Source organism: Leptodactylus fuscus, chromosome 1, assembly GCF_031893055.1.
Source record: "Leptodactylus fuscus isolate aLepFus1 chromosome 1, aLepFus1.hap2, whole genome shotgun sequence".
NCBI lineage: Eukaryota > Metazoa > Chordata > Amphibia > Anura > Leptodactylidae > Leptodactylus > Leptodactylus fuscus.
The window spans coordinates 29765348-29793264 of record NC_134265.1 but is presented as its reverse complement, the minus strand read 5'-3'; the positions used below and the strand labels follow the sequence as shown (position 1 = coordinate 29793264).

Below are 27917 nucleotides of genomic sequence, written 5' to 3'. Positions count from 1 at the left end.
GCTGGAGTCCTAGGTTCGAATCCCGCCAAAGACAATATCAGCAAGGAGTTTGTATGTTCTCCCTGTGTTTGTGTGGATTTCCTCCCATGCTACAAAGACACACTGATAGGGAATAATGTACATTATGATCCCTATATGGGGCTCACAATCTACATAAAAAAATAAAATATTTCAATATAAACCATGCTGACAGCCCTACAAGGTACTGGGATTAGTTGACCTCTCAATTTTGCACTGACACATTCTCTTTTAACTAGTGATATCTCAGGCGGTTTTACCTCAGTAACTTTCTAGGTGGTATAAAACCAGAGATACGGCCATTTGAACTGACCTTCCTCCCACCCTTGGCAAATGCCGCTTCTATACCCACTGGCAATACAACTGTGTACGGATTCTTCTAGTAACAGCTCAGTTAGAGGGCTGCTAGGGAGAATTTTATAGCCTGTTTTCTATTAAACATAAGTTAGATAGGTTAATAAAGTATATTACAAAAATGTCCCCCAGACACAATAGCAAAAAAAAATAAAAAAAAAAAATCAATAAATAAAATGAAAGTTACACTTTAGGTGCCAGTCTGGGGGTTGGGGAGAGAGGGAGTATTCCAGGTGAGGGGGACAAGGACCACAGACTCTATAGCAGGGGTAGGCAGGCGGCCTTTTGTGTATGTTGTTTGCTGATTGAAAGGAAAAAAACAAGGATGGGGTTCTGGATGTGCCAGAGATTGTCATCCCCTACATAAAAGTCATTTTAAGGGGACTTACAGTTATAATACAGAGAGTAGGTGACCTCTGTAATACACCCGTGTGAGCCCAACCATATTTGTGTTTTGTGCACTTGATGCTCCGCCAGAAGCTTCTACCGCAGGAAGAGAAACCTACTGACAAAATAATGCTGCGTGCTGCGGTATACTGCCCCGTACGTGGTGTAATGCCCCTTAGTGTATAATGCTGCTCTATACTGTGTGGTATACTGCCCCGTACGTGGTGTACTGCCCCTTAGTGTATAATGCTGCTCTATACTGTGCGGTATACTGCCCCGTACGTGGTGTAATGCCCCTTAGTGTATAATGCTGCTCTATACTGTGCGGTATACTGCCCCGTACGTGGTGTACTGCCCCTTAGCGTATAATGCTGCTCTATACTGTGCGGTATACTGCCCTGTACGTGGTGTAATGCCCCTTAGTGTATAATGCTGCTCTATACTGTGTGGTATACTGCCCTGTACGTGGTGTAATGCCCCTTAGTGTATAATGCTGCTCTATACTGTGTGGTATACTGCCCCGTACGTGGTGTACTGCCCCTTAGTGTATAATGCTGCTCTATACTGTGTGGTATACTGCCCTGTACGTGGTGTAATGCCCCTTAGTGTATAATGCTGCTCTATACTGTGTGGTATACTGCCCCGTACGTGGTGTACTGCCCCTTAGCGTATAATGCTGCTCTATACTGTGCGGTATACTGCCCCGTACGTGGTGTAATGCCCCTTAGTGTATAATGCTGCTCTATACTGTGCGGTATACTGCCCCGTACGTGGTGTAATGCCCCTTAGTGTATAATGCTGCTCTATACTGTGCGGTATACTGCCCTGTACGTGGTGTAATGCCCCTTAGTGTATAATGCTGCTCTATATTGTGTGGTATACTGCCCCATACGTGGTGTAATACCCCTTAGTGTATAATGCTGCTCTATACTGTGCGGTATACTGCCCCGTACGTGGTGTAATGCCCCTTAGTGTATAATGCTGCTCTATACTGTGCGGTATACTGCCCCGTACGTGGTGTACTGCCCCTTAGCGTATAATGCTGCTCTATACTGTGTGGTATACTGCCCCGTACGTGGTGTACTGCCCCTTAGTGTATAATGCTGCTCTATACTGTGCGGTATACTGCCCCGTACTTGGTGTAATGCCCCTTAGTGTATAATGCTGCTCTATACTGTGTGGTATACTGCCCTGTACGTGGTGTAATGCCCCTTAGTGTATAATGCTGCTCTATACTGTGTGGTATACTGCCCCGTACGTGGTGTACTGCCCCTTAGCGTATAATGCTGCTCTATACTGTGCGGTATACTGCCCCGTACGTGGTGTAATGCCCCTTAGTGTATAATGCTGCTCTATACTGTGCGGTATACTGCCCCATACGTGGTGTAATGCCCCTTAGTGTATAATGCTGCTCTATATTGTGTGGTATACTGCCCCATACGTGGTGTAATACCCCTTAGTGTATAATGCTGCTCTATACTGTGTGGTATACTGCCCTGTACGTGGTGTAATGCCCCTTAGTGTATAATGCTGCTCTATACTGTGCGGTATACTGCCCCATACGTGGTGTAATGCCCCTTAGTGTATAATGCTGCTCTATATTGTGTGGTATACTGCCCCATACGTGGTGTAATACCCCTTAGTGTATAATGCTGCTCTATACTGTGTGGTATACTGCCCTGTACGTGGTGTAATGCCCCTTAGTGTATAATGCTGCTCTATACTGTGCGGTATACTGCCCCGTACGTGGTGTAATGCCCCTTAGTGTATAATGCTGCTCTATACTGTGCGGTATACTGCCCCGTACGTGGTGTAATGCCCCTTAGTGTATAATGCTGCTCTATACTGTGCGGTATACTGCCCCGTACGTGGTGTAATGCCCCTTAGTGTATAATGCTGCTCTATACTGTGCGGTATACTGCCCCGTACTTGGTGTAATGCCCCTTAGTGTATAATGCTGCTCTATACTGTGCGGTATACTGCCCCGTACGTGGTGTAATGCCCCTTAGCGTATAATGCTGCTCTATACTGTGCGGTATACTGCCCCGTACGTGGTGTAATGCCCCTTAGTGTATAATGCTGCTCTATACTGTGCGGTATACTGCCCCGTACGTGGTGTAATGCCCCTTAGTGTATAATGCTGCTCTATACTGTGCGGTATACTGCCCCGTACGTGGTGCAATGCCCCTTAGCGTATAATGCTGCTCTATACTGTGCGGTATACTGCCCCGTACGTGGTGTAATGCCCCTTAGTGCATAATGCTGCTCTATACTGTGCGGTATACTGCCCCGTACGTGGTGTAATGCCCCTTAGCGTATAATGCTGCTCTATACTGTGCGGTATACTTCCCCGTACGTGGTGTAATGCCCCTTAGTGCATAATGCTGCTCTATACTGTGTGGTATACTGCCCTGTACGTGGTGTAATGCCCCTTAGCGTATAATGCTGCTCTATACTGTGCGGTATACTGCCCCGTACGTGGTGTAATGCCCCTTAGCGTATAATGCTGCTCTATACTGTGCGGTATACTGCCCCGTACGTGGTGTAATGCCCCTTAGTGTATAATGCTGCTCTATACTGTGCGGTATACTGCCCCGTACTTGGTGTAATGCCCCTTAGTGTATAATGCTGCTCTATACTGTGCGGTATACTGCCCCGTACGTGGTGTAATGCCCCTTAGCGTATAATGCTGCTCTATACTGTGCGGTATACTGCCCCGTACGTGGTGTAATGCCCCTTAGTGTATAATGCTGCTCTATACTGTGCGGTATACTGCCCCGTACTTGGTGTAATGCCCCTTAGTGTATAATGCTGCTCTATACTGTGCGGTATACTGCCCCGTACGTGGTGTAATGCCCCTTAGCGTATAATGCTGCTCTATACTGTGCGGTATACTGCCCCGTACGTGGTGTAATGCCCCTTAGCGTATAATGCTGCTCTATACTGTGCGGTATACTGCCCCGTACGTGGTGTAATGCCCCTTAGTGTATAATGCTGCTCTATACTGTGCGGTATACTGCCCCGTACGTGGTGTAATGCCCCTTAGCGTATAATGCTGCTCTATACTGTGCGGTATACTGCCCCGTACGTGGTGTAATGCCCCTTAGTGTATAATGCTGCTCTATACTGTGCGGTATACTGCCCCGTACGTGGTGTAATGCCCCTTAGCGTATAATGCTGCTCTATACTGTGTGGTATACTGCCCTGTACGTGGTGTAATGCCCCTTAGTGTATAATGCTGCTCTATACTGTGCGGTATACTGCCCCGTACGTGGTGTAATGCCCCTTAGTGTATAATGCTGCTCTATACTGTGCGGTATACTGCCCCGTACGTGGTGTAATGCCCCTTAGTGTATAATGCTGCTCTATACTGTGCGGTATACTGCCCCGTACGTGGTGTAATGCCCCTTAGTGTATAATGCTGCTCTATACTGTGCGGTATACTGCCCCGTACGTGGTGTAATGCCCCTTAGTGTATAATGCTGCTCTATACTGTGCGGTATACTGCCCTGTACGTGGTGTAATGCCCCTTAGCGTATAATGCTGCTCTATACTGTGCGGTATACTGCCCTGTACGTGGTGTAATGCCCCTTAGCGTATAATGCTGCTCTATACTGTGCGGTATACTGCCCCGTACGTGGTGTAATGCCCCTTAGCGTATAATGCTGCTCTATACTGTGCGGTATACTGCCCCATACGTGGTGTAATGCCCCTTAGCGTATAATGCTGCTCTATACTGTGCGGTATACTGCCCCATACGTGGTGTAATGCCCCTTAGCGTATAATGCTGCTCTATACTGTGCGGTATACTGCCCCATACGTGGTGTAATGCCCCTTAGCGTATAATGCTGCTCTATAGTGTGCGGTATACTGCCCCATACGTGGTGCAATGCCCCTTAGTGTATAATGACCCCCCCCTCCTCACACCAGTCACATGGTCCTCCCCTGTCGCCAGTCTATGGACAGAACCCATGTGTGCAGGTGACGGCTTTTCACAGACTGCAGGAGGCGCCATCACTAATTATCAAGTACAAGGAGGAGGAAGGGGCTTTGCTGTGCGTGGGCCTTTACAGTCAATGCCATTTGCTAGCTTTCCAGAGAGATCTTGAGTTTTTGCCCAAGGCCACAGAAAAGATGCCTATTTTTTTCTATTTTTGAGCACCTGCCTGTGTCTGTGACCGTTCTATTTAACTGGGCTCTGCATAAGGCTTTTCTTTTATATTGTATTTCTGAAGTCATTTCCCAAGCTGTGTGTATATGCTGTAGCCATACTGTGGCAAACGTTGCCTATTGGACCCCAGTAGTCTTGCTGCGCCCACCCTTAGGACCCTCACTGATCACTAGAATGGAGGTCTTGAGCATCCTTGCCCTCCTTCCCTTCCTATTAGGGAGCAGCAGCCAAGCATGTGCATTGCCGCTCTTCTCAGGGATAGCGAAGTACAGCTGTAGTCCCCTAGTCCTGCAGTAATACACAGATGGGCGGACATACAAACGTCATTTTGTACTAGTGAGGCTGCCATTCACATGTCACACATCTGGCCACCCACGGCAGTTCTATTGCACTTGAAAAAGGGCAACTTGTGCCAAAAACGCGTTGTGATGAACGTTAATAAAGTGGTTTGTCATTTAATCCTTTGTCCTGGTCCATGCATATATTCGTTTTACACCATTGGTGAACAGGATCCAGCTGCTCTACCACACCGAGGGAGGAACCCCCTGCAAATGTTCCCAGGCGTTTATGGTAGTTGTGAATTCATCACAACTCCATCAGGTGAGGGCAGACTTAAAGAGGACCTTTCATGGTCCGGGGCACAGGCAGTTCTATATACTGTTGGAAAGCTGAATTCATGGCTTTCCCGATCTGTGCCCCGGGTGAAGAGCTAGCGGTCCCGGTACCGTAGCTCTTTACAGTCAGGAGGGAATTCCTGACAGTCAGTCAGGTACGTCCTTCTCCACAGCAGTGCCTATCGTGCTGTACAGTGTGAGCGGGGAGGAACATCCTCTCCCCTCCTGATAATACTCGTCTATGGACGAGCACTGTGAGCAGAGGCAGGGGGCGTTCCTCCCCGCTCACACTGTACAGCGCAATAGGCACTGCTGTGGAGAAGGACGTACCTGACTGACTGACAAGAACGCCCTTCTGTAAAGAGCTACGGTACCGGGACCACAAGCTCTTCACCCGGGGCACAGATCGGGAAAGCCAACAGTGCGCAGAATTCAGCTTTCCAGCAGTATATAGAACTGGCTGCGCCCCAAACCATGAAAGGTCCTCTTTAACAACAATGGATATACCTCACCCCTCCGATACTTTACCAGCTCGGTGCTGTCTTGCCTTTTTGTATTCACACGGATTGGGAAGCGGTGGTGTTGAACAAATTCACAAAATGATGAAGGTTTCTTTGGTGACATTGCTTTTGTACAGACTTGACAGCATCTGTATTCCTCCATGGGACGGGGGCATTGGTGAGGAGCAGTTGGGTTGACAGAAGTGGGCAGGGTGCCATGTATATAAGGAGCTCCTGTGCACGGCTAGTGGCCATTGGCCGCCTGTCTCCTACTATAGATGTCCGAGGTACTGACGTGCATGTCTCATGAGTAAGCAGAAGTGTGAAAGAGATGTCTCTGCAGAACTCAGCTTCTTGTTTTCTCCATAGCCCAGATAAACCAGAAGAAGGTGCAGATATCTCTAGAGAGCAGCTCCATGGCCGTGTCTAAGGGTCATCCTCCAGACTCCAGGACAGTCATCTCCAAGCTTTCTGCCAACGCAGCAGAGTTTTATCCTCCGGGGTATTTTGCAGATGGCAATGTAAGTGACTTTATCTGCAAGAGTCGTTTCTGCTGCTTTTTATATCGTGTAAGGGACGATCTGGCTTACAAGACAAAAACCGATGGTCCTGATGAAAAATTACTGTAGTAACTTCCAAAATGTCTGCACCCCTGGCCTTTTTATTTCAGACACTGAGTATTTTCGGCAGTATTAGGACCTGTGCTGGTTTAATGTCCTGATTCTTTAGTGGAGCAGATGATCTCTTCTCTTTCCCTCTGTTCTGTTTGGTGCATTATCCATCCATCTACTTATACCTGGTGCTCTTATTGGTCGCATCGTATCTGTAAATATCTGCTCAGGGGATTTCTGGGTTACAAATTTATCCTAAGAATGAGTCACCGTTATCACATTGGTGTGGATCCAACTCCTGGCACCCCCACTGATCAGCCGTCCTCAGCAGCTGATATATAGAGAATGGCACAGGAAGCAGACAGCTCTGTTCTTTGTGTAGTGGTCGGATCAGGTTACTGCAGATCAGCTCCCATTTACTTGAATGGCAGTAACTCGGTTCGGCCACTACAGCATCCTATTCAGACTCTGAAAAAAAATCTTGGCACCCCTACCAAATAGTTTTAACCAAACCCCCCCCCCCCCTTTTTTTTTTTTTTTTTTTTTTTTTTTTTTTTTTAGAGCAGTTTTTGATTTTACAGCTGGAGAATGAATTTGTTCCACTTGTAAATTAGAATTTAGAAAATCTCACCAAAAACCATATCAAAACAGCCAAAGCTACACCATCCTATACTTTCCACTCAGCACATACAAAAATTCACCTTTCCCCATCACCAAGCTCCCTCAGTGGCTCAACACACCATCCATGCTCCCTAGTAGACTCATAATACTGCTCCCCAAACACATAATAATGTTCCCTAGTGGCCCCCAGGCAAGAAGCAATGCTCTCTAGTGGCCCCGAGTCAAACAATGATTCTCTCCAGTGGTCCTCAGACACGTAGTAATGTCTCCCAATAGCCCCCAGGCTACTAATAATGTCCCGCAGTGGACCCCAGACAAGTAATAATCTCTCCCAATGACTGGGAATGGCTGCACTACACAGAGAATGGATCTGTCTGATACCTGTTCCATCACTGGATGTTGCGCTCCTAGCCATCTGATATTGAGGACCAATCCTTAGGATAGATCATCTATATTGTATAGCCTGGTGTAAAAGTTTATACTGTTTTATTTCTGTGTGTGACAAATCTGTGTATAATTTGTCCTAGTCCTATGAGGACGACAATGTGGGATATTCAGCCGTCCCAGAGTTCACCCTGGCCGGGTATGTCCAGGACATACTGAACCATTTGACTGAAGAACCGGGAAGTTTTGAAATAGAAATTATCCAGTTTACAGATGTGCTGAACGGCTGGGTGACCACAGAAGAGTCCTTGCAAGAACTTGTGGAGCTCATCTATGAGCAGGTACGTAGGATTCGGATCCTAGATTGACTGTATTTTATTGTATGCCGGACCCCATTGTAGAATATCAGTTGTGCAGCCAATGCCTGGAGGGACACTGATGCCCTCCGATAACCACGCTTGCTTTTTGCAGATGTTGATCATCTTCTCTGCCTCGTATTAATGAGTTCCTGGAATTCCTCAGCAAACTCAACAACCACCTGAATAAAGCAGTGAGGACTCCTACATTAGGGGACAAAGCACAGTGTGTAGGCGTTATTGTGACCAGGAGCGGATTCTGTCTAGTTCTTTGTCCGGGTGACAACCTGGATGGCACTGCTGTTGGGAATGTGAAGACGCTATATGAATTAAAGAGGACTTTTCATGTCCTGGGGCACATGCGGTGTTATATACCGCTAGAAAGCCAACAGTGCGCTGATTTCAGCGCACTGTCGACTTTCCCGTTATGTGCCCCGGGGCAAGAGATATCGGTGCTGTTATCAGTATCTCTTCACTGTCAGAAGGGCGTTCCTGACAGTTTACCTGGGCTGTGAGGAATGCCCCTCCTGACAGTACTCCTCCATAGACTAGTACTGGGGGAGGCGTTCTTCACAGCATAGCATTATCACTGGGCGGTAAGGAACATGCCCTCTGACAGTACAAGGCTATGGATGAGTACAGTCAGGGGGGCGTTCCTCACAGTCCAACTAGACTGTCAGTAACACCCTTCTGACAGTGAAGAGATATTGGTAATGGCACCAATATCTCTCGCCCCGGGGCATATAACTGGAAAGCCGACAGTACGCTGAATTCAGCGCACTATTGGCTTTCTAGCGGTATATAAAACAGTGTGTGCTCGAAAACATGAAAGGTCCTCTTTAAAGGGATTCTATCATGGGGAAAACTCATTTTTAACTAAGCATATATTTGCGTAGCCTTTAGAAAGGCTATGCCACACCTACCTTTTGTTTGTAAATCCTCCCAGCCGTTTTTCAATTAGCCCCCTTTTATTGATATGCTAATTAGCCTCCAGCGTGCACCCAAGTTTTCCCAATCATCGAATCCCTTTAAAGAGGACCTTTCATTAGATCGGTCACATGCAGTTTTATATACTGCTGGAAAGCTGACAGTGCGCTGAATTCAGCGCACTATCGGCTTTCCCGATCTGTGCCCGGCGTAAAGCGCTATCGGTCCCGGGACCGTAGCGCTTTAGTGTCAGAAGGGCGTTTCTGACACTTAGCCAGGGACGCCCTTCTGCCCAGCAGCGCCTATTGTGCTGTGGAGCGGGGAGGAACTCCCCTCTCCCTCTGCTCACACAGCTCGTCCATAGACGAGTATTATCAGGAGGGGAGGGGGGAGTTCCTCCCCGCTGCACAGTACAGCGCGATAGGCGCCGCGAGGCAGAAGGAAGTTCCTGGCTAACTGTCAGGAACGCCCTTCTGACACTAAAGCGCTACGGTACTGGGACCGATAGCGCTTTACACTGGGCACAGATTGGGAAAGCTTTCCAGCAGTATATAAAACTGCATGTGCCCGATCTGATGAAAGGTCCTCTTTAAGCCTTCAAGCACAGAGGCTCTGCAGGAAGGGGTTAATGTGATGCATTCACCTTACTGCCTATGTTTGTTTTTTTTTGTTTATCATGATATTCCACCAATCTGTGGAGAATTAACCTGCGCCAGACAATATTGACTCTTATTATTTTGTTTTCGTGAGGTTCATTATGTGACTGTGCAAACATTATGTCTAAGTAAACCTTAATGTCAGTCTGTAAGGAGTCTTCCAGGGAATGGCCTAGTCATAGTATGTGCTGTCAGTGCCTGGTGGGTGTGGGCTGTGTGCAGGGACTCCCACCCATCACAAGAACAGCAGCCCTGTGTCCTTGAAGGGCTTGTTCATCCTTTACAGGGCTACTCCCATCTCAGGAGATCGCTGTGCAAATGGGAATAACTCCTTCTAAGTCCTGACTCGTGTGGTGGAGATTAAGGGACCAGCCAAGGAGGGGAGGGCTGTGCTATGCTGCTTACTTAAAGGGGTTTTGCCATTATGGACTCATACCCTATCCACAGGACAGGGGATAAGTGTCCATTTGCCAGGTCCACCAGCGATGAGGAGGAGAGGGGTATAAAAGTCCCCTTAAAGTGAATAGAGCAGCAGTGGACTTCACAAGAAGGCCTTAGGCCCGGTTCACATCTGTGTTTGGGCCATTCCGTTTGCTAAATCTAAATTTAGCTCCACCCACTTCTTTGATGACTCAGAGTCATCACACACAAAGTAAAATCCTCCTACAATCACCCTAACATTATACACCCCCACATTATACCATTTTCCTCCAAATGTCCCACAGTATTAAGTCCTCTCCTGGTGCCCCAGTATAAACCAGCAGAAACTAGAGGGGACATTAAACTGGGGCAGCTGGAGGAGGACATTAAACTGGTGGCAACTAGAGGCAGACATGTCCCCCTCCAGCTACCCCCCATGGTTTAATATCCTCCTCTAGCTGCCCCAGTTTAATGTCACCCTCCATCTGCCCCCTAGTTTAATGTCCCTCCTCCATGTGCATTCAATTTAACTGCCCCCCTACATCTGCCTAGTTCCCCCCTCTTGCTCACACATACTGTCTCTTCTCTCTATCATCCAGCGGCCTCCATTGCCGGCAGCTTACAGCAAGCACAGTCCCGTGTGGCTCCGCCCACTAACGAGTCATAGCCTATCCTGGTGATAGGCTGTGATGACATCATCACAGGTCCTTGAACAATTTTCCACCAGCTATGCGGGCCGGATAGAAGCAGTCAGAGGGCCGGATGTGGCCCGCGGGCCGCACATTGCCCAGGTCTGGTCTGTGGGGTCCGCAGGTTTCCTTAGGTAACCGCTTTTTATGCGGTTTAGGTTTCCATTCATGAAATGTAACCAATATATGTTGTGCTACAACCCTGTATATTGACACCTGCATAGCAAATTACACTAAATTACACTTTGTATTTTTGTTCTGTTAAAGGCAACTTCAGTTCCCAATTTCTCCTACACGGGCGCACGTTTGTGTAATCACTTGTCAAGTAATCTTCAGATAAACCCACAGAACTGGAACTTCAGGCACCTGCTTCTTAAGAGGTAAGTACAAGATATCTGTTTGCTTTCTGGCTGTTGTAACCAAAAGGTAGTCTCTTCCTATTATGGGGAAGGGGGACTTCTTGCTCCCCATTTACTCTGTAGCGCCTCTCAGCAATCTCATTCGAGCACTGTGAAGGGAATGGATTTAGACCTGCATGTTCTAGTACATTTTGGGGCTTTGTCCATTCCTGGCCTCCCTCCAAGAGTATGAAGAGTGGCGTATATCTGTGGCAAACCTTAGGATTTCTGTTCCTGACTTGTATTATATTTCCAATCCGCCAGGTGTCAGACAGAATTTGAGAAAAGACATCAGGCAGCAAAAGGAAATGAAGCCATAAGAAAGCGCTTTCACGCCTTTGTATTGTTCTTGGGGGAACTTTATCTCAACCTGGAGGTAAGACTAGAATCCCCAATATAGATTACCAAGAACCTGATGTAAGCCACTGATCCCTGTACATGTGCCTGGACATGAATACCCTATACATCTAGCTTATAGAGTCTGCAACCTCTCCATTAAGGCACTGTGTACACTTGCTTACTCTTTAGATATGGTTTCCCTGGTGCCATGATGGTTAGATTTGCAGGGGGTTAATATGTGGTAAGGGGGCAGAAGTCTCATTCCTCTGCCTTCCCTGCTGATTCTCAGACTCTTAGTCACATGACCAATTCTGCTCTAGTCTGTGTTCCTGCAGTCGGAGTAAAGTGGAGTCTGTGATTTAATAGGCAGCCAAAGTGACAGCAAGGGAGGACCTGCAGCTATACAGGGTGCACTGTGGGGGCAATACCCCAACTATTCTCCAGGTATGCCGTGAGGTGCCGAGTTAAAAGTAGGTGTGGTATCATGTCCAGGTCGGGAGATGCCCAGAGACAGGCACACGATTCTGTTTCCAAAATGGATCTCGATTTATTGCAAGCAAAGGGTTATAAAGTTAAATGAATGGCTTTTTGCCAGCGTAAACATCACAAAATCCCATTAATATTATAAATGTGAAAGTTTGTGAGTTTGGATGTTTGTGGGTTTGCATGTTCGGATGTTTGTTAGTCAATCACGCAAAACCCGCTTGACCGATTTGGCTGAAATTTTCCACAAACATAGTTAATACACCCGATTGCGTAATAGGCTACTTTTCGTCACAATAGCACACATACGTTTGTGCCAGGACCCTCACAAAACCCAAACTCACATCACCATCTCTGCAATCTCACACACTTTGGACAATAGCAAGCCACAAAAGTCACATTCCCCTCTGCAGCCTCGCCCCTAACCCCACACAATCTCATATACAGATACTTTACCACTTTGCCCCTCACCTTAACGATACTCCAGGAGGCTCTCTTTAACGCTCCGGAGCAGCCATGTTTGCCGACCCCCACCGCTCTGACAATCCGCGACACCACCCACCCATGTCAATACCCCTAGGCGGTCTAATAAATGCAAAAAAAAAAAAAGTTTAAAAAAAAAAAGTAAAAAAAAATATAAAAAGAAATAAAAAGGATTAAAAAGTCAAATCACCCCCTTTCCCTAGAACACATATAAAAGTAGTTAAAAACTGTGAAACATATACATGTTAGGTATCCCCGCGTCCGAAATCTCCCGCTCTACAAAGCTATACAAATATTTTTCCTGTTCGGTAAACGCCGTAGCGGGAAAAATGGTCAAAAGTGCCAAACCGCCGTTTTTTCACTGTTTTGATTCTGATAAAAATTTGAATAAAAAGTGATCAAAGCAATAACATTTCCCGAAAATGGTAGAACTACAAAGTACACCCGGTCCTGCAAAAAAAGACGCCCTATACATCCCCGTACACACACGTATACAAAAGTTACGGCTGTCGGAATATGGCGACTTGTCAAAAAAAATTTTTTAACACAGTTTTGGATTTTTTTAAGGGGTCAAAATGTAAATAAAACCATATAAATTTGGTATCCCTGGAACCGTACCGAAACACAGAATACAGGGGACATGTCATTTTGGTTGCACAGTGAACGTCGTAAAACCAAAGCCCGTAAGAAAGTCGCAGAAATGCATTTTTTCGTCAAAACCACCCCATTCAGAATTATTTTCCCTGCTTCCCAGTACATTATATAGAATAAATAATGGTGGCATCATGAAGAAAAATTTGTCCCAGGAAAAATTAAGACCTCATATGGCTCTGGGAGTGGAGAAATAAAAAAGTTATGGGGTTTAGAAGGAGGGGAGTCAAAAACGAAAATCAAAAAATGCCATCGGCGGGAAAGGGTTAACTTCAAATACTTCTGTCCCAAAGTCACTATGTAAAGTTTCTCACAACACCGTATATATAGCAGCTCTAATACAAATTAGCTTCAACACAAAAGTCTCATGTATTGTCTGAATTACAGCAAAAACAAGATACAAAGTTACATTTCATATCCCATACCTTATACACACTACGAAAACCTTACCCGCGCCTGTATATACCCACTGCTACAATAACTGCAGACGAAGTCGCGGGTACCAGCTAGTACATCACATAAAAATATGTATTATAATTGGTCAGAGAGTATAATGGGTGTTTACCGTATATACTCGAATATAAGCCGACCCCCCCATAATTTTACCACAAAAAACGGGGAAAACTTATTGACTCGAGTATAAGCCGAGGGGCGAAAATGCATGACATTCTGTTTGTGCTCGTGTTAATTTTAGCCGCTTCAGGCCTATATGGTAATATCCCAGATGTCACGTGGTCTGGGATATTACCATATAGGCCCAAAGTCTGTGGTAGTAGTAATAGCCTGTTACTGCTAGCACAGGCTTTAGGCATGTATGGCAACAGGCTGCTACTGCTACCATAATGCTTTGGGCCTATATGGTAATATCCCAGACCATGTGACATCTGGGATATTACCATATAGGCCTGAAGCCGGCTAGGATTAACATCAGATCCCGGAGAGGTGAGTAAAACTGTTTATTATTTTCTCTCACCTCCCCTGGGGCTCTGATTATTATACTCGGGGGTCTGAGAACGCTCCACACAAACGTTTTAATGAGGCTTACTCTTATCACCATGTCCTGCCAGGAGTAGGGAGTATTAGAACATTCTCAAAGGCTTCAAAGTTTCTCAAGATATTCTGATGGGAAACTTTACAGAAAATTCTACCTCTACATGCCAAGGAAGTTCATCCAAAGGTTAAAACTTGGAAGATATAAAACAAAATGGCTGACTGTCTTATACAGATATTCTGTCCCTCACAGCACTGAATACAATGTAGAGAATGTTCTATCACCACATAATCCCCTTAACAGGACAGCCGTGTAAATGATGCCAGCAAAATACATTCAATGTGTCTTCTGTTGAAAAAATTATATATATATATACTTCATATGTTTTTTCGGTGAGTTAGGAAGGTTTTTCTTCCATGATGTCCACTTAATATTTTGAATGAAATTGTATGTGTGTATAAATATATATATATATATGTATATATATATATATATATATTATATATTCTGACCAGCTAATCCTAATCTGTGCTTACTTAAAGGGGTTATCCACTTTCAGACCAATATTGAGAGACCAATGTTATTTGTATAATAAAAAGTTGTACAATTTTCCAATAGACTTTCCGTATCAATTCCTTACGGTTTTCTAGACCTTTGCTTGCTGTCATTCATTCTGCTTTCACAGTGAAATAAAACCAGTTCATGGTCATGTGACTTGCGGTACGTGGTCATGTGACGGGCACAGGCGCACGGCTCGTTACCAGGCAGAGGTCTGACTACTGTGCTGTGACTATAATACGCGGCCGACACCCCATCACATGACCGTGAGCTGATTTTCATCCACTGTCAGTAAGCAGAGTAAATGACAGAAAACTGTGAGGAATTGATACAGAGAATATATTGGAAAATTTCTCAACTTTTTATTATACAAACAATAACATTTGTCTCTTAGTGTTGGTCTGGAAACTGGACAACCCCTTTAACTGCCTGCAAACTGCCCAGTGTCCTTAATGTGGCATCTATCTCGCAACGTTACGTCATATGGTTAGGTTAAGCCAATGGGATATGTACTAGGACTCCACCTAACCATGAGAATGAAGGGTTCAGTCTTGGTGCCGTCTTCCTTTGCCCAACCACTTGGCACCCAGAGCGGCTGTACAAACCCTATGACTTTCAGGCCACGTTGCAGCAATAAACAGTAACGTACAAATAAAGATTGCCAAAGATCTCTCATGACTTTATGGGGTCACTTTGCTGAAAAAAATAAAATCACAGGAGTTCAGGCGCAATGTTAGCCCTGATGACTGGAAACGGTGCATGGGCCAGAATGGATACCAAGTGCAACAATATGCTATGAAAGAATAGAAAATGTGGCGCTGCTTTTACTTTTACGTTTGTTTTGGTACGTTTTTCCCGAATAACACACAATAATACTGTTAAAGTGGCCCAGTGATAGATCACACTGCATCAGGTGAAGTAATTTCCGTATAAAATGCACTTTATTACCCCCAAAAAATTTGGGAGGAAATGGAGGTGCGTCTTACAGTCCGAATATGGTGGTGTTTTGGTGGGTGAGGGGGCGCGGAGGAGCGAGGTCGCAGCATTAAGATGTTCTGTTTACTGGGATTGAGTTTCTATTTTTTTCTTATTCTTTTGATAGATAAAAGGTGCAAAGGGCCAGGTGACCAGAGCGGAGATCCTGCAGAGCGGCCTTAAGGAGTTGCTGGATGCTTTATTCTCCAATCCATTAGATGATAATCTCATCTGCGCTGTAAAACTACTGAAGGTGAGTGTCACTACGTTAGGAAAGGGGATTGGAGTCACCAATAAACTAGGATGGATGACAGCAGCGGACCCCAATAATGGCAATGTGTATAAACAATAACAAGGCAGTGTACTGATCCAGATCAGATTCCAGTACATCCATTAAAGGGGTTTTTAACCCTTTCACTGCCAGGCACGTACACTGTACGTGCTCCCAAGCTGGCACTTCAGTAGCCGAGGACGTACTTAGTACGTCCTCCCTACTAATGCCGATATCTCTGGACTGCATCAACATATCTTGATGCTTTAAAATGCATTTTAAAGAAGAGACTCTCATCTTTAAAATGATACCAGGGACTTGATGCTTTTACTTACAGTCTTGGAGCCATTCACTGTTGAAAACACTATTTGGCATTGAGATCCAACTGTAGATCTCAATTCCCGACAGCATTTCAACAGTGAATTTCTCCAAAACTGTACATCCAATCATCGAGTTTTTGATATCATTTTAAAGATGAGATTCTCCTCTTTAAAATGCAATTGAAAGCATCAAGATATGTTGATGCAGTCCAAAGATATAGAGCTCCAAAGTGCCCCCCCTCCTGTCTAAGCAAGCAATTTGCGATCTAAAGAAAGGAAGAGGGACACGGAGCAGCCCAGCAGAGAGAGAGAGAGACACAGAAACGATCTGACTCTCTGCATAACTTGTATGTGACAGCAGGAGGGGGGTGGCAGGGACTCTATTGTCCCTATTAACCCTTCTCCTGCCAATCAGAGCGTATACTATACATTTGTCTCTGATTGTCACATACAGTTATAATGTAATTCCCCCCTGAGCTTTACTAGTGGGCTATTCTTATGTTATACCTCCTGAACATAACCAGGAAGTTTGTTGGCGCTGTGACCCAGACGTTTACCATTGTCCAGGTCGCAAGCCAAAAAAAAAAAGTGGCACCAAACACTTACACAACATATACATAAAGTCGCAAATAAAGTTTACATTTCACCCAATCCCTGTCCTGTCTATACCTGAGCTTTCTACAGTAAAATACGTTTCTAGTGATGTCCGTTACACACTAAAATAATAGTAATAACGATTATCACTAGAGATGAACGTATAGATTGCTAAAATTTTTATAGGGGGATGGAAAATAACATTTTTATGTAAAGTCCTATTTAATTTGCATGCACAAAATGGGATGGCGCATTTCTGCGATTTTGGCGATTCTTTAACACCCGCCCCGGTAAATATATACATGTGTGGTATGTATGAACTCCTCACATATTGCAGTTTTATGGACAGTACATTATGTTTGCAGAAAGGGATTGCTTGAGCCGCACTTTAGTGGCAAATTTGAATTTTTGCGCAATTTTTGCTAGCAATCTCTGTTTGCGGCAAAGTTGAATGAAGGTGGTTGTATATATAAACTATTAAATTGTGTTTTTATATACGGTATGCTGTGTACTCTGAAAAAAGTTAGATTTTGGTATCACAGTCACGGTTTGGTAGGTGCAGTATAGCTTTTTAACATAGTGAACAACAGCAAAATCCTGCTTGTCTTCTGTATTCGTGTTTTTGGGAGTCCGAGCTCTTGTTGTAGTTGATGTTTGCAGTACATATAGTATATATACACATTGTATACACCATAAGCTATTATTTTAAAAGTATTTTGTATATGAATGTGAGATTGAACATGAGTTTTAGGTGCAAATATGTGTTTTAGCGTATTTTTTCAAAAAATTATTTGTGTTGGTCGCAAAGTTGCATGAAGGTGGATGTGGCTATCGATGACCCATTAAGACATTTGTAATCTTCAGATTGTCTACTTTCAAAAAATATATAGGGTTTAGGGGTTCACTTACTTTTCATGGTGTGTAATCCCTACATTTTATAGGATGATACTTTTTTAACATTTCCAGCTTCAAAGCAGAATTTTGTTCCTTCCAGTTCTAGCGATTTTCTGAAGACACGTGCATGCGGGTTCAGGCCATAGTGATATGTATGAACTCTGCACATGTTGAACTCTTATTTTTAGGAGGTTTGGTGCATTTAATTTTTTGTTTGGTTTCCTCTTTTAACAACTAATATACATTTATTTGCATTTTTTCATAAAACATTCACTTTAAATCAAAATTGCATGAAGGTGCCTGTTCGTATACAGTACCAAGTGGCATTCTGACAATGCTGCAGGTGTCTACTTTAAGAAAATATATAGGTATGGGGGGGGGTTGGATGCTTTTTTTAATGTTGCAATTTAGGTTTGATTTGTCCATCTCAAAACTGTGAAAATTGCTCTGGCTACTGGAGGTGCAAAATTTCCAGAGACCCTTGGCAGCGAAAAGGTTAAGACCTATCTTAAAGAGGATCTTTCACGTCCTCAGGCACATGTGGTGTAACACACCGCTAGAAAACCGACAGTGTGCCCCTGCTGAAGAGCTATCAGTGCCGGTACTGTAGCTCTTAAGTGTCAGAAAGCCGTTCCTGACAGTTTGTCAGGAACGCCCTTCCTCACGGTAGCGTCTGTTGCGCTGTACTGTGAGGAGGGAGGTTCCTTACCGCTGAGCACTGAGTAACACCTCCCCTACTTCTGACAGTACTCGTCCATAGACGATTACTGAATTCAGTGCACCGCATGTGCTCGAGGACAGGAATGGTCCTCTTTAAAGAGGATCTTTCTCCACCTCCAACAAGCTCGGATCTTTACATAACATAATAGCTGCTGCTCCACTGATTCTGGCACAGTTGGAAATTTTTTCTCTAGCCCCCACCATTCCTGAGCAATCACTGGTATTAGTTTTGGTGCCTGGTATACTATTTAGGCTCTGCACTGACAGGAGGGTCATGGTGTCAGACAGAAGCAAACAAGGGGTGTGATTCTGAGCTCTGACACTGGCTGCCTCTGATTGGAGCTCTGAATCACACCCCCTGCCTGACACTGCCCACCTGACATTACCACCTGACAGTCAGTCAGGTACGTCCTTCTCCACAGCAGCGCCTATCGCGTTGTACAGTGTGAGCAGGGAGGAACGCCTCCCCTCCTGTTAATACTTGTCTATGAATGAGCACTGTGAGCAGAGGGAGGGGGCGTTCCTCCCCGCTCACACTGTACAGCGCGATAGACACTGCTGTGAAGGACGACGTACCTGACTGACTGTCAGAAACGCCCTTCTGACTGTAAAGAGCTATGGTATCGGCACTGGTAGCTCTTTACCCGGGGCACAGATCGGGAAAGCTGGAGTTGGGGCCAGAAAAAACCCCAAAACAAATCTGACTTCAAAATAAAAGAATGAATTATTTTATATTCTAGAATGATCAGTATTGTATAATTGATTAATTCAGTCACTAGATTGTTTTATGATTTCGAGGAGCTTGACTGCTCACCATTGTCAGCCATTCATGAAGGGGTTGGAGGGTGACTGGGAATAATAGAGGCTTTCGAGTTGATAATTCGGACTACCGACTCCACAGCCCGATAGGAGCTCAAGGCCATTATGTGAATTGGATCAATCCTGTTTATTTACACTGCTATGCAGAAGCATGGAAGTATTTTAACCCTTCTCTGACATGGGCTGTCCTAGGTGGCCACCATAGCTACCTTTCCTCCACTGTATAATACAGTGGAGACCCGGCACAATGCCCATGGTGAGTACCTGCACTGATTGAGGGCATTAACCCTCCTGTAGCCTTAGCCATGGCGCCATTTTGTGAAGGATTTCTGCCCCGGACAGCAGGGAGCCTATTAAAGGCTGCTAGTCTTGTTATTAGACTGCTTGTATTACAGGCTGCACCAGGAAGGCTGTAATAGAAATATAGGCATAGCAATGTAAAACATACAACAAAGATTGAAAAATGGCTGCCACAGCGGTTAATAGCAAGGAACAGGCAATTGTGGCCAAGTCACCAAGTTTAATAGGATTAAAATTATTTAAAAAAAATAACAAGAATAAAAATGTTCAAAAATAAAGACACACAACAACTTTTCCCCATTGAAAAATGCTTTATGTAAAAATTACTTCTAGAAAAGTAGAAAAATAGTTGTCATCTGTACTATAAATGCAATGTATTATTTATCCTCCACCATGAAAGCTGTAAAAACTTGCCAAGGTGACTGATTTGCTGTGTTCAACCTGCTCCTGTCATAAGCTCCTCTCCTGCCTGCTAAATTGCTGTCTTGACTGCTCAGCCCCCGTCTTGACTGCAAATACCTGCTCCATGTCCATCGCAACACCACCAACATGGCCTGCAGGGCAGAGCTAGGCAGACTCCCCCTATGGCTCACCATACAGAAGAGGGCGCTAGCTTTCCAGGCACACATCCAGGGGAGCAACCCCGACTCCTACCACCACCAAGCATGGCTAAGCCACCTGAGCAAACCAGACACTCACCAACCAAACAACAGCCAACCACCAAACCAAAAACACCAACAGATGATAACCAAGGCCGAAATAAAGGCGACCACAGAGGCAAACAGAGAGCGGTACATTGAAGAATGGAGAAACGAAATAAATAACTCCAAGAAACTCACCGTGTACCAATCCCTACAAAGGGACTACACCATGGCCACCTACCTGGAGAGAATACGCCACCCCAAGCACAGACAGACCCTGAGCCGGTACAGACTGAGCGCCCACAACCTAGAGATAGAGACGGGGCGATACAGGCAGACGTACAAGCCACGGGAGAAGAGACTGTGCCAGCACTGTGACCAGGGGGTCCTAGAAGACGAGACCCACTTCCTGCTACACTGCACCAAATACTCAGATATGAGGGCCGTCTACTACCAAAGACTCTCTGCCCACATCCCAGACTTCATATCTGCAGACGAGAAGAGGAAACTCTACATCCTACTGGGAGAAGAAGAGGCCACTGTGGAGATCGCTGCCCAATACATGTCCAGCTGTCACCAAATAAGAGGACGATGAGACTCCACGGACTGTTATATTTATCCCAATACACCCGCCCCACCCCCACCTCCCCATATAGCGGTCACCAACGAAGAGGAAGATGATACTCCACGGACTGTTATACCCCAAACCACCACCCCACCCACCACTCACCCACCCAAATCCAACCCCCCAACCCCCCCCCCCCCTCCCCCCAACTGCCCACTTTACTAGCTTTGGCAATGCCAAATACCTATTCGGACGTGCCAATAAAGCTTTTGATTTGACTGCTCAGCCCCCGTCTTGACTGAAGACAGGCTGAAGTTCGTAGAAGTCGATGGAGAGACCAGGGGGATGGGGAAGAGCAGCAAATAAGAATCAAAATGGCAGACATCTGCAGCAGATAACACTAACCCCATAAACACAACTGAGTATGCATCTGATGGGCAGCCGAGTTTGCAGCGAGTTTTGCATTCACATCTATGGGGGCCTGGCACCATTCTGTTCTATAACCACCCGTGTCATTGTAACAAAACGGATCAAAAGCCCCCATAGGTGTGAATGTATCAGTGAATTCACTCGGATGTCTCTCCGAATATCACCTGACTCCATTCCGCTGCAATCTCAGCCCCACAGCAGAAGCCTACTCAGTTGTATGTGGTGGGGGATGGGGGAGATTTGCTGTTTCCTGTAGCAGCATGCTCCCTCTCCTCTCCATAACCTTCTATGTAACCTGATCTTCAGTGAAGACAGATTTCTCAGTGAATTGAGCAGCTTAGCAGGCAGGAGAGGAGCAGACGGGTCACATTATGGCTGACCTATCCTTAGGCTATCAGTATTAGATTGGGGTGGCTCTGATCAGCGATTTAATGAGGCTCTATATTATTTACACTGATCCGTACAACTAAACACAGGTTGGCCCGACATTCACCTAATTTGTATGGTGCTAGTCATCTTGCAAGTATCCCTTTAATTGCATGGGTGAGGGGCAGGAAGCTGCTCATCCTTCTGGCTGGTTCATAAAAACTTAAATATTCTCTTCTAGTTAACTGGATCGGTTCTAGAAGATGCTTGGAAAGAGAAGGGGATCTCTTACATGGATGAAGTGATTCAGAGAATGAAGAACGTGGTTCTGGATGTCGATCGTAGCAGGTTGTAAATGAAATTACTGCCGCCGCTTATGTTAGGATGTTTTCTGGGATCTGTTGATTCATGAGCTATGCGACACCCAGGACCCCTGCGGATTAGCTGCAGCCCACTCTGACCGCCGTTTCCACTTCACAGGCCATGTGACGTCGCTTTTATCGGTCATGTGACCTAATAGTAGCTCAGTCCAGTTTAAGTGATGGGGCTGAGCTGTGATGCCCCTTTATAAATGTATAGCGCTGTGCTTGGTAAGGACTGAGGAGGCGCTAGTGACCCGGTGCTGATTCACCCCAACAGATCTCGGATCTCAGAAAACTCCTTAAAAGAGCCCCACCAATTATACAATGGCTGCATCTGTAAGAAGCTTTGTAATGTATTTATTAAAGCGACCCAATCATTGGATTCCCTTTTTTTTCTCCATAACACGTAGGAATAGCCTTAAGAAAGGTGATTCTTCTCCTACCTTTAGATGTCTTCTCCACGCAAATGAGTTCTCTCGCAGCACATCCCGAACTCTCCAGCAATGGCCTCATCTTTATCTAGAACGTTCCTCAGATGGCTTCATCTGGTTTTAAATGGGACGCATGCGCAGTCAGCTCTGTCATGCCTGCGGCCATTTTCTTATGGCCGCTTACACAGTATGCTCGTGTAAGCGGCCACAAGAAAATGGCCGCAGGCAAGCGCAGTTAGCTCTACCCAATGGCAGAGCTGACTTCGCATGCGTCCCACTTAAATCCAGAAGAAGCCATCCGTCAGGGAAAGGCCGTTCCAGAAAAAGATGGAGGCTTTGCTGGAGAGTTCTCTCGCAGCATTGGAGACGCCCCCAGTGCTGCGAGAGAACTCATTTGCATACTGAAGAAAACCCGGATTTCTACCGAACAGCGGCGCGGAGAAGACATCTAAAGATAGAAGAAGAGCCTTTCCTAAGGCTATTCCTACGTGCTAGGGAGAAAAAAGGGGATCCAATGATAGGATCCCTTTAAAGAGGCTATCCAGGAATCAGACTCTTACAGTGCTAGTATATACTGTGCATGTGCTCCTTCTCCCTGTATTGCTGATATCAATCACCCATATGCAGTATATACTATCACCTTTACACAGTGCAGGGGGGCTGCAGAGGGGAAGCCGCAGGAAACTGAGAACGTGTAGACGGAATTGCCCAGTCGATGTGCTGTTACCAGAGGAGCAGGACGTCACAGAACGCCCAGGAATAACACTAGCGGGACAATTACTGACTAATCCTTTGCTGTTCTAAAAGTCTTGAGTCCTGGACCGATGCCTTTAAATAATAATGCTTTCTTCTCCACTTGTCAGGCTGTTTTCCTCCTCCTCAGACCCTTATCTCTAATAGCCCCTGGATCGGAGTCCATCCTCCATTGCCACATTCGTTATCTTACAAGGGTCAAGGCCTCTATCTCAGTGACTAGGCGCCCAAGGGCATGTGCGGGTCTTTTCCCTTCATAGACTTCTGTTCCAGTAACAGCCCTGGTAAATGGAGAACAAAGCATTGCCAGTCATGTATGACAGGTTATAAGTAGAGATGAGCGAACACTGTTCGGATCAGCACGCTCCCATAGAAATGAATGGAAGCACCTGTGCCGCTGACTTTGCCGGCGTCACAGGTGCTTCCATTCATTTCTATGGGAGCGTGCTGTTCGGATCGGCTGATCTGAACAGTGTTCACTCATCTCTAGTTATAATTGGAGGTATGCTGTCACCTATAGGGTCACAGAAAAGCCATTTATAGTGGGGTGTATATATATATATATATATATATATATATATATATATATATATGTGTGTGTGTGTGTGTGTGTGTGTGTGTTTAAATATATGTTTGTTTTTTTAATTGTATGTGTCCTTTGTTTCAGAGATGTCAGACAGATGCTGCTGAAGTTAGTAGAACTTCGATCAAGTAATTGGGGCAGGGTTTATTCTACTTGGACTTTCAAAGAAGCCACTCCTGAAAATGACCCCAATTACTTCATGGTAAGTTTTCAGCATTCAGTCCCGACTGTTCTCTATAGGTGTCTGCAATGCCCAGTGATATAACGTCCCGAATCAGTTCTTTTATTTAGAGGGGGACCTGTCTGCTGCCTTTACCTTCCTAAAACATCACCACCTTGGATGGGGGTGGGACATGGCCGCCTGTGACATTTCTCCAACTCCTTGACTAATATTAGAAAAGGGTCCGTTGACATCACGGGGTTTTTTTTTGCAGCCATTTAATAGATGCTGCTTTGGTCCGTTGTGTGGAAGGCCATGGCTGTTCTCCTAAGACTCAGAGGAAAGATTTCATTTTCTATTTCTCTGTTTCAATCGTATTAGACTACACACAGGCAAATCCAGACAGGAGAGCGGGACTGGTTGCATCGAGGTGATCTGGGTTTCCTCTATTATATACCGTATGGGACAGACAAGGACTCCCACCGTCATACATCAGCCTGTAATCTGTAAATCCGCCTGATGTATGGATCGCATTTTCCAATCTGGATTCATCCCTGTGCATGCGGCCTAAGGAGAAGGAGGGGACGATAAGAGGAAGAAATGGAATTTTACTATGTTTTGTGTCTTCACCAAATTCAGACAAAATTTGTCGTGCGCTAAAAGGAAGAAAACGCTGAATGTAGAAATTGATAATAAAATACCAGGAATTGCTATTTTATCTTTTAACACGATAAAATTGAGCACAAGTCTATTCTGTAGTGATAGTTATCACAATCAATCTGATATTGGCCTCCAACCTATCTGCAGGTAGTCAGAGATAAGAAAAACATGGCTGCCGTCTGTTATAAACAGAACCGCCCCTGTCTGCAGGTTTCGTGTGGTATTCCATTCATCCTCATTTACATTGTGGGGCTCGGCTGCAATACCCGACACGACCCGCCGACTTAGGACGCCCTGTTTTTCCTAAACAACCTTTTATAATTGTTTTACGTTTTTGACACTTTATGTAATTTTTCGGTTCTGCTTATTTTCCAGAATGAGCCCACCTTTTACACCTCTGAAGGTATTCCCTTCACTGCCGCAGACCCAGGTATGTCAGATAGGAATCCTAATGTTATTTGCTTTGGCTTATCAGTACTGAGACTTACATGAGGACATTACTGTTGTCTTCAGAGTACCAAGAAAAGTACCAGGAGATGCTGGACAGAGAAGACTTTTTCTGTGAAGAATCGGGGACAGACTTGTCTGCTTCTGGAGATGCGTATGTGTTTGGTTTTTTTGTCTTGAGTGTTTACCTGTGAACATTACCTGTATTGATATGAGGCAAAGCTGTCTTTTCCCCTGACATATACCCCTGTGTGAAGGCGTCATATGTGACTGTATATATGACTATAGTTGCGTGTGTGTGTGTATGTATGTATATATATATGTATATATATATATATATATATATATATATATATATATATATATATATATATACACACACACACACTCTTTCTCTCTCGGCTGACTCGGCTGGTGGGTGCAAATCCTAAAGATCCAGCATATGATCCCAGGTAAGTAATGCAAAAAAAAAAAAAAAATGGCAGGACTCCAATATTATGTATCAAATGGGTGAAGATTTATTCCAGTGCAACATTTCGGTCCTAAAGCTACAGGACCTTTCTCAAGCCTTGAACTAAATTTACACCCATTTGATTCCTAATTATGGAGTGCTGTCCATTTTTGCATCATATATACAATGATACTGTAGATAGATAACTATAGATAGATAATATAGATCTATAAATAGATACGATAGATACTATAGATAGAGCGATAGATAGACAGACAGACAGACAGCAGGGGCGTAACTACCATAAGAGGCAGCGGAGGCATCCGCCACAGGGCTCGGGCCATTAGAGGGCCCGGTGACAGCTGCTACCGCTGCGTTTTTTTTGTTTTTTTTTAATAGGTCGCTACGGGCCCTATTCACTTGCCGATCCTGGCTGGGCTGGGATCGGTAAGTGACACCGTGGGCCCCACAAATACTATCATTATACTCGGGGGTCTTTGCAGACCCCCGAGTATAATGATCGGAGGCCCGGGAGAGGTAAGAGAACGTAACAAACACTGTTACTTACCTCTCCACGATCCTTCCTGACGTCCTTTCTGACGTCTCTGTCACATGAACCCGGCCTGCTTCCGGGTCATGTGACGTCTGACGTCATTTCAGAAGGATGGCAGCGGAGAAGACAGCGTAGGAGCCGGGGGACAGGTAAGAAACAGTAATTTTTTATGTTTTTATTCCCCCGGGTCTCCGATTATTATACTCTGGGGTCTGAAAAGACCCCAGAGTATAATAATTGTTTATGGGTGTCCACAGTGGGACATAATACTGTGTGCAGGGGCCACTATGGGGGATAATACTGTGTACAGGGGTCACTATGGGATATAATACTGTGTGCAGGGGCCACTATGGGACATAATACTGTGTGCAGGGGCCACTATGGGGGATAATACTGTGTGCAGGGGCCACTATGGGACATAATACTGTGTGCAGGGGCGACTATGGGAGATAATACTGTGTGCAGGGGCCACTATGGGGATAATACTGTGTGCAGGGGCCACTATGGGGGATAATACTGTGTGCAGGGGTCACTATGGGCATAATACTGTGTGCAGGGGTCACTATGGGCATAATACTGTGTGCAGGGGCCACTATGGGATATAATACTGTGTGCAGGGGCCACTATGGGACATAATACTGTGTGCAGGGGCCACTATGGGGGATAATACTGTGTGCAGGGGCCACTATGGGGGATAATACTGTGTGCAGGGGCCACTATGGGGGATAATACTGTGTGCAGGGGCCACTATGGGGCATAATACTGTGTGCAGGGGCCACTAAGGGATATAATACTGTGTGCAGGGGCCACTAATGGACATAATACTGTGTGCAGGGGCCACTATGGGATATAATACTGTGTGCAGGGGCCACTATGGGGCATAATACTGTGTGCAGGGGCCACTATGGGGGATAATACTGTGTGCAGGGGCCACTAAGGGATATAATACTGTGTGCAGGGGCCACTAATGGACATAATACTGTGTGCAGGGGCCACTATGGGATATAATACTGTGTGCAGGGGCCACTATGGGGCATAATACTGTGTGCAGGGGCCACTATGGGGCATAATACTGTGTGCAGGGGCCACTATGGGATATAATACTGTGTGCAGGGGCCACTAAGGGATATAATACTGTGTGCAGGGGCCACTATGGGGCATAATACTGTGTGCAGGGGCCACTGTGGGGGATAATACTGTGTACAGGGGTCACTATGGGGGATAATACTGTGTGCAGGGGCCACTAATGGACATAATACTGTGTGCAGGGGCCACTAATGGACATAATACTGTGTGCAGGGGCCACTATGGGATATAATACTGTGTGCAGGGGCCACTATGGGGCATAATACTGTGTGCAGGGGCCACTATGGGGCATAATACTGTGTGCAGGGGCCACTAAGGGATATAATACTGTGTGCAGGGGCCACTATGGGGCATAATACTGTGTGCAGGGGCCACTATGGGGGATAATACTGTGTACAGGGGTCACTATGGGGGATAATACTGTGTGCAGGGGCCACTAATGGACATAATACTGTGTGCAGGGGCCACTATGGGATATAATACTGTGTGCAGGGGCCACTATGGGGCATAATACTGTGTGCAGGGGCCACTATGGGGGATAATACTGTGTGCAGGGGCCACTATGGGACATAATACTGTGTGCAGGGGCGACTATGGGGGATAATACTGTGTGCAGGGGCCACTATGGGGCATAATACTGTGTGCAGGGGCCACTATGGGACATAATACTGTGTGCAGGGGCCACTATGGGATATAATACTGTGTGCAGGGGCCACTATGGGGCATAATACTGTGTGCAGGGGCCACTAAGGGATATAATACTGTGTGCAGGGGCCACTATGGGGCATAATACTGTGTGCAGGGGCCACTATGGGGGATAATACTGTGTGCAGGGGTCACTATGGGGCATAATACTGTGTACAGGGGTCACTATGGGGGATAATACTGTGTGCAGGGGCCACTAATGGACATAATACTGTGTGCAG

General features: G+C 45.6%; 1 protein-coding gene across 1 annotated transcript in view; it reads left to right on the top strand.

Moving 5' to 3' along the window:
* The window catches only part of PAIP1 (poly(A) binding protein interacting protein 1), a 45376-nt gene that overhangs the window by 8548 nt on the left and 8911 nt on the right, over positions 1-27917 (top strand). Inside the window, exons 2-10 of the mRNA XM_075269051.1 lie at positions 6414-6565; positions 7804-8001; positions 10976-11088; positions 11371-11482; positions 15714-15839; positions 21747-21853; positions 23719-23836; positions 24830-24884; positions 24968-25055. Coding sequence (XP_075125152.1) covers positions 6414-6565; positions 7804-8001; positions 10976-11088; positions 11371-11482; positions 15714-15839; positions 21747-21853; positions 23719-23836; positions 24830-24884; positions 24968-25055 — 1069 coding nt within the window. The remainder of the gene's footprint in view (positions 1-6413; positions 6566-7803; positions 8002-10975; positions 11089-11370; positions 11483-15713; positions 15840-21746; positions 21854-23718; positions 23837-24829; positions 24885-24967; positions 25056-27917) is intronic.